This window comes from Stigmatopora argus, chromosome 18 (genome assembly GCF_051989625.1).
Source record: "Stigmatopora argus isolate UIUO_Sarg chromosome 18, RoL_Sarg_1.0, whole genome shotgun sequence".
In the NCBI taxonomy this organism is placed as follows: domain Eukaryota; kingdom Metazoa; phylum Chordata; class Actinopteri; order Syngnathiformes; family Syngnathidae; genus Stigmatopora; species Stigmatopora argus.
Window position 1 is genome coordinate 12,941,725 of NC_135404.1, and position 12,953 is coordinate 12,954,677.

The 12,953-nt window shown below is 57.5% G+C and overlaps 1 protein-coding gene across 4 annotated transcripts; it reads right to left on the minus strand.

The window, feature by feature from the left end:
* Positions 1–1,137: 1,137 nt before the first annotated feature.
* Positions 1,138–12,642, minus strand: LOC144092584 (KAT8 regulatory NSL complex subunit 1-like). Of its 4 annotated transcripts, XM_077625520.1 has the most exons (16): positions 12,194–12,642; positions 11,530–11,657; positions 7,854–9,063; positions 6,154–6,295; positions 6,002–6,064; positions 5,828–5,907; positions 5,657–5,762; positions 5,425–5,584; positions 5,181–5,336; positions 4,945–5,097; positions 4,765–4,883; positions 4,562–4,686; positions 4,434–4,491; positions 2,465–2,577; positions 2,165–2,378; positions 1,138–2,073 (listed from the first exon to the last, which is right to left on the minus strand). In XM_077625520.1, the coding sequence occupies exons 3-16, from the start codon at positions 8,993–8,995 to the stop codon at positions 1,930–1,932; spliced, it is 2,775 nt and encodes a 924-aa protein (XP_077481646.1). In that variant the 5' UTR covers positions 8,996–9,063; positions 11,530–11,657; positions 12,194–12,642; the 3' UTR covers positions 1,138–1,929. The 4 variants fall into 4 exon arrangements, with proteins under 4 accessions (XP_077481646.1, XP_077481648.1, XP_077481645.1 ...); XM_077625522.1 differs by lacking the exons at positions 11,530–11,657; positions 12,194–12,642 and adding an exon at positions 10,692–11,092; XM_077625519.1 differs by lacking the exons at positions 11,530–11,657; positions 12,194–12,642 and adding an exon at positions 10,584–11,092.
* Positions 12,643–12,953: the final 311 nt, after the last annotated feature.

The window sequence follows — 12,953 nt, forward strand, 5'->3', positions numbered from 1 at the left end:
GTCCGTGCATTTTCTGGTAACACCTTCAGCAAAAACTATTTTATGGCTATAAAACCTCTACCGCAGCTACAGCTGCGACACATAAAAAATAATCAATAATAACCTCATACAATTGAAATATAATTTAGGAATATAGCCATATTTTACTCACCAAAAATAATTTTTACCTGTACACAATATGCATCCTCCTTTTCTATGGCCATCGAAGCTAATGCTGAAAGTCGAGCCCGTCCTGTCGTATTTCTGGCATATGTTTTTATTCGATTTAGTGCTGAAAATGTTCGTTCCCGGTTGTGACATGCTTGCTTCCTTTGGAGTTGTCCGACCCTTCTTAATGATGTCCAGCTTTTTTTTCTTGAAAAGTCCGTCTTGAAAATGGCTTTGACAGTACATCTGCAAACAAATCCATTTCTTCTCCCCCTTCAGCCATTGCGGGTTGACAAAACCGCTATTAAATCAACACAACAATATATTTGCTTTGTGCAGCTCACTACAGATACAGCTTGCTAGCTCTGGCTAGTCCACTCTACCCAATCATAGTTGGTGAAAGTGATGACGTATCCCTACGCCTGCGACAAGGCCTTGGTGTCACCAAATTAAATTCTGATTGGTTAAAGCAAGTCTTGTTTAATGCAGCAAAGTCTGCAGAACTGAAGGCCTTGAGGCAGATTTCTGACCCTGGCGGCAACAAATAATGGCTGAAATGTGATTGGTTAAATGCTTCAATATGAAAACACACATCTGGAAGCAGTGCAACCAGGGGGGGGGGGGGGAGCAATGAAAGGAAGCTAACAGACCATTTGGAATAATTTCATAAGTATTCATGGACAAAATATCATTAACATCAGTCTGTGATTCAGATATTTCTTAGGCCAGCAGAGAAGGCCTTGAAGGTCCTGACGGCACACCACTGGTCTGCAGTCACTTGAAACAAGTAGACAGGCAAACAAACATTTTCAAGTGGAAGGAATGTGTCATCCAAGTGGATGGGAGGGACTTCAGGGTGAGACACTAGAGATGGATGGATGGCCAGTTCAAGACACAGCTCACCCGGTGGTAATAATGTCGCTGGGAAAACACGGATGGCCCGTCGGGACATACGGACCATGAGTTTAAAAAAAATGCAAGAAAGAGTGCTCCGAGCTGAACATAAATGTTTTTAATGGAACTATTTACAAAAAGCAAACAATAGTGAGAACTGCTGCAACAATCCAACATGTACATAAACATGTGACGTCACTACTGAAGAGAGAGAGAGCGAGAGAGGAGAGAGAGAGAGAACAGTGATGGGGTGCTGTGGCCAAAAGCAAACTCGGTGGGGTCCCTTTTTTAACCCCTCCTTTCTTTAACTTTTGCATAGTCAGAGTCGACGGACGGGACGGGGCGAGCCAGCCAGGCGTGGCCCGCCCGCGACGACGGGTAGGAATGAACGCTTCGCCGCTCAAAAGACGCACAAGGTTACGCTGGAACACACGACGTACAAACGTGTCGGGAATGGAAAAAGAAAGCGACTCAGGTCAACAAGTGCTCTGCTCAGGTGTGAAATGTACCAGTTTGCTGGGGGAGGGGGGGCCCAAGGGGTGGGGCCAAGGGTATGGGGGGGGCCCAGCCGCTGACTTCCTTTTTTTTTTTTCCTCATTAGTCACTCCACTAAAATGTACACGGGAATTACAAGCAAAGTCAAGGATAGAAAAACACCCTTTGGCCACATTTGGAGGAGCCGCTACATTGTGCGCTAGCGCGTTAGGACATGGCATCCCCCCTCCAACCCCCCACCACCACCACCACCACCTTTGAGCCCACGACGCCAATCCGCGCGGTCTTCACTAAAAACCGTGAAAGAATTAGGCTGGTGTTTGAATATCAAACAACAGGAAGCGCGCTCGCGCTGGCGGGCCATCGATTGGTCGGTCGGTCGGGCGGGCGGGCTCACGACCGCTCGTCGTCGTGGCAACAGGAAGGCTCGCCGTCGTCCCAGTCGCGCCGACGCCCCGCCGGCGGGCTCCGTGGCTCGGGCTCCGGCGCCGGGTCTTCGGGCATCGGGAAGTTTCGCCGCTCCCACGGCGCCACCGTCTGGAGGCGGACCCACAAAAAAGTTCCATTGGAAAATAGCCACGGGGGGTGGGGCCGGACGGGCGCGCGCGAGCGAGCGTCGGCTTCGTACCCTCTCTTCGAAGGCCAAGTCGGGCGTGGAGCAGCGGGTGTCCTCGCTGGACGCCGGGCGGTGCCAGTCTCGCGAGCAGGGCGTGTCGGGGCTGGGGGGGCTAACGGGCGAGGCCAGGTGGCCGTAGTCGTGCTCGGGCGAGGCCGGCTGCGGGGTCGGGGGGTTGGTGCCGCACAAGAGCGGCGTGGTGCGCCCGTCCGCCGACTTGTACGACCTGGCCCAGAGGGGAGTGGGTCCGGGTGAGGGGAAGCCCGGCGGAGCCCGGCGGGACGGGGCGGGGCTGGAGACCGGGCCACTCACCTGCTGCCCCTCCGCTTGGCCGGCGCCAAGGCCATCCAGGTCCAGCGGGAGCGCTCCTGGTCCTCGTACGGCTGATGGAGTTGCACGAAAGCCGCGTCCGACAAGTCCTCCACCTGGAAAACCAGACGCAAAGGTTAATTGTCGATGGACCTTGAAGAGTTAAGACAGTGGTGGGTGGGCAAACTATTCCACTCCGCATTGGCTGTGGGGGTGCAGGTTTTCATTCCAAGCTGTAAAGAGGAAAGCTTTCCACAACTCTGGTATGTTACAAGTGCAATCAGGTGCTGCTCGTTTCAGCACAACCCCCGTTCCGTTGCTTCAACTCAGTCAGTGTCCGTGCTGGACGGCTTAGAACACAAAACTGCACCCACCCACCCACGTTAGGCTCTCGAGGACCAGTCGAAGACTTTTTGGGTCTTAATTTTAAAAACATGGATGATCAAAGTGCAGACTTTTGACCATTTTGTCCCATTTAAAAGCACCTTGATGAAATTGAAGCGTTGGACATATATGGGGGGGGGGACGTAGCATCCCGTAAGACTGGGCATGAATTTAACAGGCGTGGGCAAAGCAAACAAAGTAAAGAAAGGGCCGCAGTGGGTGTGGGGGTGCTTTGGTTCCAACTTGTAAAAAGGAAAGCTTTCCACAAAACTAGTGTCCTACGAGTGCAATCAGTGGATCGGCGTCAGGTGCTCCTTGTTTCAGCCCAACCCCCGTCGCTTCTAGTTTGTCAGTCAGCTCAGTCGGTCGGTCGGTCGGTCGGTGCTGGGTGGGTGGTTTGGAACTTGGAAGCTACTACCCCCACCCACAGTAGCCCTCGAGGACCGCTTTGCCCTCCTCTTGTGTAGAGTGGCAAAGCCGGTCCAAGACTTATTTCAACCTCAGCGACCAGACTTTTGACCATTTTGACCCATTGGAGAGCGCCTTGATGAAATTCAATTGTTAGACAGACAGAAGCATCTGATAAGACTAGGCATTCATTTAACGGGGAGGGCTGGACAAACTAAAGAAAGTAAACAAATAGCCGCCCGCCTGCAGTGGCTGCGGGGGTGCAGGTTTTCATTCCAAGCTCCTAAGAGGAAAGCTTTCCACAATACTAGTGTCCCACAAGTGCAATCAGGGAATTGCAGTCAGGTGCTTCTGGCAGCCCAACCCCCGTGGCTTCAAAGTTTGTCAGCTCGGTCGCTGCTGGATGACTTGAACGGAAAGCTGCTCCCTCCCCCACCCAGCCACGTTGGCCCAACCCTCGTTGATTCAATTTTGTCACCTATGTCTGTGCTGGATGGTTTGGAAAGGGAAAAGGAAAAGCTCCCCCCTCCCCCTCCCCCACCCACATTGGCCCACGAGGACTGCTTTGCCCTCCTCCCCTGGTGTAGAGTGTGGAAGGCAGTCCAAGACTTTTTGGGACCTATTTATGATGTGTGGAAAGGGCAGACTTTTGCCCATTTTGACCCACTTAAAAGCACCTTGATGAAATTGAAGGCTCGGACACGCCAAGACGTAGCATCCCATAAGGCTAGCCGTTCATTTAACAGGGGTGGGTGGGCAAATGATACCACTGCGGGGGTGCTTTGGTTCCTTCCAAGCTCCAAAGCGGAAAGCTTTCCTTTCCACAACTCTAGTATGTTACAAGTGCAGTCAGGTGCTGCTTGTTTCAGCCCAACATCCCTTCCCCTCGCTTCAACTTTGTCTGTGGAGCAAAAAGCTGTAACACATGGAACGGCCGGCCTCCACGAGTTCTTTTGCCCAGCCAGCCCTGCCCGAGTTAAGCCCTCGGCTACTAATTGAAGCATGATGTGGTTGGTTTTTTCATGCTGGCCAAATTGACATTGGGCAGATCCACATTGAAATCTTTTGGTTTTGGCCAACGCACTTTTTGAATACGAAAACCAAATCGGCGTTTCCAAGTTTTAATGAATAATCACTTCTCATTATCTCGAGGCCAAGGTCGGTCGGTAAAAAAACTCACCTCTGGATGGCCGTCGTCGTCGGGCGCGGGCAGCGGCGCGACGTCCGCGGCTCGCCAGCTGGACAGATAATCCCCACGGCAGCTCGGTCAAGGTTGGGGGTCGCTCGCTCGGTGGGTCGACGTCTTACCTGGGCGTGATGATCTCCTTGTATTGCAGCTTCTCCACTCGGGTGGTGGCGGCCACCGACATGGGAATGACGATGTTGTTGATGTCGAAAGAGCTTTCGCCCCGCCTCCGTCTGACGGGCTGCAACTGGAGGACGTCGGCGCAATTAGCGGGGCGGACGGGCCGAGAGGCCGGCCCGTCGACGAGCGCAGGCGGCGCGCTTACCAGCGTGCCCGGCGGGACGTCCGACGGGGTGGGGGGCAGCCGGGCCAAGGGGCTGTGGAGGCCAGACGACGACGACGGAGGCGGGCAGGCGGCCGACTCCGCCGAGAACTTGGGGGAGGCTGCGGGGAGCGTGCGTTAAAAGGGAGAGCGCCCGGCCAAACGGCGCCGCGGTCTCCTCACCGTCGCTCCCGTCCGCCGAGTGCTCTCGCGATCGCTTGCGACCGTAGCCCCTGTCGTACGGGCCCGGCGGCGGGGCGGCGCCGGACAGTCGTTCCGCCTTGCAGCCTTCCGGGGTCCCGGACTTGTCGGCCCGGTTCTTGTAGTGGCTCAGTCCTGCGAGCGCAGGCGGGCGCCCGTCAGCCACCCGCCCTCGTTTGGCCCGATAAGAGCACGCGGCGGCCGGAGCGCAAACTCACGGACTGCCATGAGCGAGCTGGTGAACTTGTGCTTCTCTTTGGACGAGGACAGCTTGCGCTTGAGCGAGAACTTCTTGAGGGGCTTGCTCCTCTCCGGCGAGCGCCCGCTCCAGCAAGTCTTCATGGCCTGCTGGACGCGAAGTCCCACGCCCACGTCTGCGCGCAAGTACACGCGTTGGGAAGCGGCCGGGAGCAGGGCCGGCTCGGCAGAGAGAGAGAGAGAGAGAGAGACGACCGCACCCACCGTCCGGGAAGGAGAGGATGGGGTGGACGCCCGGGTCCAGTCCGGACAGCCGCTCCAGGACGGGCAGCTGGAAGCGGGGGTCCTCCCTGGGGACGGGGCGCCCGCCGCACATCACGCAGGCGGGGTTGATCCCGCAGGCCCCGCCGCTCCGCCGCACCGCCTGTCAAGGTCGGGGGGGCCAGGTCGGTTGAGACGAGAGCGAGCGAGCGAGCGGCGCCGCCGAGGAGCTCACCTTTCCGCGGAGGTCGGCCACGGCGTCGGGTCGGACGAGCCTGCGTCGCCTCCAGCCGAGCAGCGGGCGCGTGCGGGCCGCCGCGCCATCCGCGCTCTCCGTCGCCCTACGGGGACGCCGTTCCCCCGTTAACGGATGGCCCGTTAACGCCCTTCGCCCCCCGGAGCGTACCTGCCGAGGACGCCGTTGACCGGCTGCCCGTTTTGCCCTTTCCAAGGTTCGGCGGCGCCGGCGTGCTCCGGCCCCGCGTCCTGCGGCCAATGACACGGCACGGAGAGTTAGTTTCAGGTTGGAAGCGGCGCCGCCGCTAGAATCTCGTCACGTCGTAACTTCGGAGGAGGTTACCTGCGCGTCGGCCTGCTCCGTCTTGGCTTCTCGAGGTCCAACCCCCCCCAACTCCAGCGAGCCCTGCGCTCCAACGGGAAAGGACTTTCAGAGGCCGGCGAGGCCAGGCTCGTCCGATAAGAGCGGCGGCTACCCCGAGACGGGGATCCTACCTTGCTGGCGCGAATCTGGCGGAAGATGTCGGTCTGCTGGCGGATGCGGTACTCCAGGTCGGAGATGTGCGCCTGCAGCCAGTTCCAGTGACTGATGATGGCCGCCCGCTCCAGGGTGTAGCGGCTCTCGGCGCGTTTCCAGCTGAAAAACACCAAGCGCTTTGTTGGCGGAGGCCGGACGGTGCCAAGACCTTCCGGCCAATTTAGCCCGCGGCCACGTGGACCCGGAAAGAAGACACTGCTTATAGAAGTTCCATTTGGAATTCCGCTACGTCAACATTTCACACTGGCCACTAGGGGGTGGCAGAATGACCATGAGCAAAGGCCAGGCACGGAAAAAAAGTTCATCTCTCGGCCCGACGTGCCAAGCGATGACCGAGATCATCGCCGCGACCGCAAAACTACCCGTGGGCCTGCGGAACAAAGATGGTCAGGCAAAAGGCAAAGCAGCTTTTCCCGGGATAAACACACGGTGACTTTTAGCCAGTCCTGAGATTAGCGCTGTTGCTCAACCAGCAAGAGAGTCTGGCAAAGTGTCCAATGTGGAAACGGCGCTTATTTGTTTTTGCGTGAGCAAGGCTCAGTGGAAATTTGCTCTCATTTTATTTCTTGATTTTAAAAAAAATCTGCTGGAATAAACTGGATTTTGATAGTGGTGGAGGACATTTGGGCATTTTTAGGGCACCGCTGGCCTGTTAATTCACTGGAGCAAAATCAACGGGTCCCGCTAAGCCCCGGAAGAAAAATAAGTGGCAACACCGAGACTGAAGCGACTGGAGCCGCCAGCGAGCCCGGTCCAATATTCCTTTCCGGAAAGCGTCCCAGGACCCGCTGAATGGGCGTGGGCAGGAAACAACTGCGCCAGTCGTTACATAAAAAGCCAGAGAGGGGAATGGAAGCGAGGGCTTGTTACATAACGACTGAGAGTGGCAGGCTGGCAGGCAGGCGGGCGTGCTGGCTCCGTGTTTAGGAAGCCAGATGTTTCAAAATTTGACGGGCGCTCCACGCGGCCTCGGTGACAAAAGCCGGCCCAAAGGACGCCGGTCGTGGAATGGCACCGGGAAGCTACTGGCGAGCGACGCACCTACGCCCCCGTTATGGCGACGGAGCCCGTTGGGTCCGCCGTCGGTCTCGTGTGATTGAGGCCGGCCGGGGGTGTCACGTTTGGGCGGGGGCGCAATGGAAAACTTTATCAGCAGCGCAAAGGCAACGAAAGACAAAAGCTAGCGCCACGTATTTTGAGTTGAGCCGTTCAAAGCAACAATGCAAACGATGGAAAAAAATAACAATAATCCACGCATCGGCCCGACATAACGAGGTCACGGCCGAAGCGACAGTTTTGGCCGCCGTTTCATTACAGTTGCAATTGTCCAGATGTCTGCGAATTTGTGTACATCCGTGTACCGCATTTTTCTTTTTAATCACCGTTTGACATTTGCTAATGGTGTAATGCGCAAGATGAGGGATGATACCATAAAACGCTGGCAGGCACCCACGGATGCACGTCAACGTTCATTTCTAGCCCGGTCTGGCGCTTCAAACGGCGACGGCGTCCACGGCGGGGCGTACGTCGGCCGGAAAGCATAATATAAACGCGGCACCCGGACGAGCCCCGTCCCCGTGGCGGGCTTGGCGTTTTGACGTGACGGGCGCGAGGCCCGTCCCCCGCGGGATGGAACGGCGCGGCTTCGGGCACTCACATTTTAACGTGGCGGCGGTCCACGTCGGCCCGGCTCAGCTGGTCCTCCTCCAGGTCCGAGTCGCCGCCGGAGCTGCTCTCGGTCACGTCCGAGTCGAAGGCCCTCTCGGCCGAGCGCAGGTTGGCCGAGCCGCTGAGGCACAGGCGCTCCAGCTCCAGCGGCACCGAGCCGCTCTTGAGGAAGCGGGCCAGGGCGTCGCGCTCGCCCGCCGGCTGCCGCCTCCAGGGGGCGGAGGGCCGCTCTCGCTCCCGCCGCCCGCCGGCCGACAACCGGCCGGCGGCCACGTCCATGAAGCCGCCCAGCTGCTGCTGGACGTGGCGCTCCACTTGCTTGGCCTGCACCACCTGCAGCCGCTTGCGCAGCCGCCGCAGCCGGCCCTCGATCTCCGCTTGCCGGCAGCCGTTGAGGCGGGCGCGCTCCGCCGCCCGAGTCTCCCAGGGGGAGGCGCGGGATGGGGGGACCCCGGGCCTCTCCGGGTCCTGGCGGGAGGGACTGGCCGGGGAGGGCGCGGGCGACGTGGCCGCGGTCGTGGTGGTCACGGTCGTGGTGGCCGCCGCGGTCGTCATGGTCGGCGGCCGCCGGTCGGAGAGTGCTCCCGGGGATCCCTCGGCGGGAGGCTCGTCGCCGTTGACCGACACGGCGGCGGGCGGATTCTTGGCGAGGCCGTTGACGGGTCGCCCGCCGCTCGCGGGTCTTTTCAGCCGGCCGGCCGAAAGTTGGGCGGCTTGGCGCTTGCGCAGCACAAAGTCCCCGCCGCCGGCGCCGCCGCCGTTGAGCAGCGAGCCGGGCAGGATTCGGTGGCTCTTCAGGACCGACTGCTTGATGAGGACCCCTTGCAGCGTGATGGACTCTTTGCCGGGGGGGACCGGCGTCACGTCGGAGCACAGGTAGGACGCCACCAGGGGCTGGAGCTTCCCCAGGGAGTCGCCCTGAGGCGCCCGCTGCTGTTCCTGCTGCGCCTCGGTGTCTTCGGGGGCCGCTTTGCGCTTGGGCGAGCCACGGACCAGGATATCGCCGGAGTCGGCGCGGTTCTCGCCGCCGCCGCCGCCCGGCGACAGACTCGACGAAGGGGCGGCCAGTTTGAAACGGATGTGGTGAGCTTCGGCTGGGGCGTCGGTGAGAGCGGGCGCCATCGCAGCCATGCAGCGCAGAGGGACGGGCACGGCGGCCTGCTCCACGCCCCCCGCTTACTGCCCCCCCGAAGGACAGCCTGTGGAAAGAGGACAGAAGCGTTAGCATTAGCGTGGGCGGGCCACCCTCAAAATACCTTTTGCGGCGCTACTCTATGTATTTTGAAGGTGGGAATTAACGCGACGAGTTGCTTAATTGAAGTGGACTTTTTTGCAGGGAAAATCGCATTTTCCCCGCATGGTCTTCCTCTGGCCAAGGCCCACCCTACCTCAATTGGTCAAAAGGCCCGGCAGCGAACGAACAAACCTTCATTTGCCGCCAAACCGCCTCGACTGCGAATGGATTGCCATTCAATCGCAGCCCTTATTTGACCTTGACATAATACTAGTTTTTACCTCATTTTAACATCAACACTTTGAAGGGGGCGTCGACCCCGGCGCCACGGCGGGCGCCACGTCGGTAGGGGCGTCAAAAACTCTTTGGTGCTTTCGTCGCCTATTGAAATCATCGAATCGCTCATGGACGTCCGATCCGGCTCGATTGGGCGCAAATCCCCTTCCGGGCCTCCCACGCTTGACCCAAACTTCGCCAGATAGCTGCGGTCGTGGATAAAAGTCCCGGCCCGGCGACAGACGCGGGAAACGTGAAGTACAGGTTGTGTTGGTCCTTGGGAGGAACGCAAAAACGACACTCCAGTCCACCCCCCCAAAAAAACCACGGTCTGCCTTCGGCCACATCGGAGTGTCGTTTGAAAATTGAAGGCAGGCAGGCAGGCTTCCTTCAGGTGTTGCTAAGTCGCCGGATTTGGACCCCATGACGTCATGGCGTCTGCTCCACATTGCCGCTATTGTGTCAAAGGGCTGCGTCGCGTGCACATGAAAGGTCGTGACGAACATGAAGAACGGCTTTCCCGTCCGTCACGTGAACGGCCTCGCTCGCTTGCTCGCTTTTTGGGTGGCTGCACTTTCCGCGCCGCGCCATGTTGGGACTTCCGAAGCCCATTATGTAATGTTGCCTTTTTGCACATAAACACGGTGGTCTCCCGCCGTCGCCCTCGTCCCCGCCCCAAAAAGGGCGCATCTCGTAGCGTTGAGCCCGTGCGTGCGTACGCGACTATGTGTAAACGTCCAAAATGTCTGTCTGCTGTTTACTAAACGTACGCCCTCGCGTTGGCGCCAGTCGAGCGGGGGGAAATGTCATCGAGCGAGGTGGCTAACGTTAGCGCGGCTAACTGCGCCGCCCGCCCGCCGCTGATGCAACAAACCCGACGAAAGCAAAGCCCGACCCACCGCCGGGCTTTCGGTGGGATTGTCAAGCGGCGTACGTCGCGGCCCCCTCCGCTTTGGCGACGCCGCGTTCGCTCGACGACCCACCGTGACGCTTAAGCGGAACGGGCCGACGTCGGACGTGCGGCCGCAACGCGAGGCGTCGCGTCGGCGTCCTTCCGTCCGTTCGTTCGCCCCCCCACCGCAAACACCGCCGCCACCTCCACCACCACCACCGCCGCCCCCGTAGAGCCTTAGAGCGGACGACGACAGTGACGAGGAAACACCGCGAGCTAGCTCGGCCGCGGCTAACAAAGAAAAAGGAGGAACCTACCACGTGACGAGTTGCTCTATCCGAGGGAATTCGGCTAACAATTCCCTGCACTTGGGTGGGAGGGGACTGGGAGGGGGGCAAGGGCAAAAAAAGGCGGCTGGAATGGACCTCTATGCCATCAATTTGCTCCAAAAATGCCACCGGGGGCCCGCCTGGCGGGGGCCACTCGGCTTCGTTCCGGATTGAGGCAGTGGACGAATCACCGAGCTACACCTTGCTCGCTCGCTCGCTCGCTCTTTCGTTGCTTCGTTCGCCCGCTCCCTCGCTTGCTCGCTCCCTCGCTCGCCTCGCCGCGGCCAATTTCAACAGCAGGCCGTCGAACAAGTCCTCCCGGGCCTCGCCGGGTCAAGCGGAGAGCCTCTGGCGGCGAAAACGCCGATTTGCGATGGCTCGAATGTGCTCAGAGCGGCCGTTGAACGCTCGTCTTTTTCTCCGCTTTTAGGGAGAGACGCTGAGAAAATGGCGGCTAGCTGCTCGCTCGGCTTTGAGCTGACAAACACACGAGCGACCGTGTGCGCATGCGCCCAACAGGCCAGCCACCACACGCAATACTCGCACTCGCCGCTAGGGCGCAGAATGAAAACAATCATTTCAAATGTGTGTTATATTATTGACGTGTTGCATTTTAGTTTCAATCGTTATAATATATAGTTTTAGTAAAGGTTATCATTTGACTGCTTACTTTTGGATGCGTATAAATGTGAGGATTTCCCAATCAAATGTTCTTTGCTTTATATTGTTTGCTGTCATCTTGCCCCTGCAAATGGATCCTAATGTCTACTAGTAATAAACTGGGTGCATCTTGGCCGGGGGAAGAACAAATTGTCTTGTTTTTTTAAAACTGGACGCCATTGACAAATAGTTTTATGTCAATTCAGGCTGAAAAGTATTCCACTACCTAAAAGCATTTCAAAAACATCACAACTTAAAAAGAAGAATCTTGTACCTTCAAGTCCATGCTCGTGGACTGCTCGTGTGCGGCGTTGTCATCGTCGTCGTCCGCTGGACGAGAGCGCCGCAGACAGTCGCCGAGTGCCGTGGCGCCGGAACTTGGAGGAGCTAAATGTCAATCATCTGCAATCAACGGCATGGGAAATTTACTGTCCAGAGGCTGCAATTCCAATCATTTTAACTTATTTTCCCAATCGACAACCATTGACAGTGTTAGACGTCCATTTTGCCTGGGAGCGGCAAACGAATGGACATTATGAACCACTTTCTGTTCATCAATGGCTTCCTGATGATTTGGGGCTCATCTGGGTCGCTTCCAGAGATTTCGGGCCACCTCCTACTGATTTGGGTGACTTCCTGTTGATGTTGGGGTATTTCCGGGACCCCATCAGTCCATTTTGGGTCACGTCCTGTTAAGTTTGGGAAACTCACGCAAGTGTTTCGTGTCAAAAATATTGATCACCAATGAGTTAACCTCTTTTGAAGTGAGTGAAAGTGGTTGATTTATTTAGACGTGAGGCTGCCTTTATTTTGAATGACTTGCTAAAGAAAGTAGAGAAAGTCAGGACATCTCAGATCCAAGAAAAATCTAAATCCCCTCAAAATAGAACCTCGAATGTTCACTTGAAGAAGTTGGCCAGCAATTGGTGCACATTCACCTGAGTTGTAGCTTTTCTAGTCATCCGTCCCACGAGAGTGAAATGGATTCGTCAGGCGATTCCTCTCGAGCGAGCCCCGTTTCGGACGAGCTTCCGGACGAGCTGCCGCTCCATCTCCATCTTCATTTCCATCTCCATTTCCATCTCCATCTTCATCTCCATCTTTATCTCCAGCTGTTGCCAGCCGCTAGCTCACTTTTGTAGCGCGTCGAAGAGTTGAGCGGCCGAATTGAGTTAGCTCAAGTGCGCTAAGCTAGCCCGAGCGAAACGCTCCCTCCGAGACTTTGGATTGCAAAAAAAAAAAAAAGCCAAGCGCAAACTAGCTCGTCCCGGGCGGAATACGAAGGTGAAGACGGCCGAGCATCTCGCGCAGACACGCCTGCTGTCCACTTTGTTCATCTAAACCCAAAGAATGCCACCACACGGTGACTTACCTGGCCGTCCTGTTACTAAAGGTTTTGAAGCGCGTAAGGGCTCTTTGCGCTGCCATTGGTCGACGGCGAACAAGCGAGGCTTCCCATTGGCTCGCACGGCCGCCACTCGCTTCTGAAACGCCCTGTAGGGCGGAAATGAACGCCCCTACCACAAGTTGACTGCACGGAACTCCAGCGATGCCTCAATAAACGGAAAAGTAAGAGAAGAGGAAGGGTCCCCCCCGGTTTCTTGGGGAAAAGGACGAATGGAGCAGCGCTCGAGCCCCAAACGGGCACCTTTACCGGCGGCCCGCTTTGCCCGTAGGCCCGTTTTTTTTTTACCGGCG

Excerpts from the sequence above, each read along its gene's own strand:
- LOC144092584 (XM_077625520.1), bottom strand. The coding sequence starts at position 8,995 with ATGGCTGCGATGGCGCCCGCTCTCACCGACGCCCCAGCCGAAGCTCAC. Across the intron at positions 6,296-7,853 it reads GACCGCCGCCACGTTAAAAT|CTGGAAACGCGCCGAGAGCC; the intron begins GTGAGTGCCCGA and ends GGTGTTTTTCAG. Across the intron at positions 5,337-5,424 it reads CATCCTCTCCTTCCCGGACG|ACGTGGGCGTGGGACTTCGC; the intron begins GTGGGTGCGGTC and ends ACTTGCGCGCAG.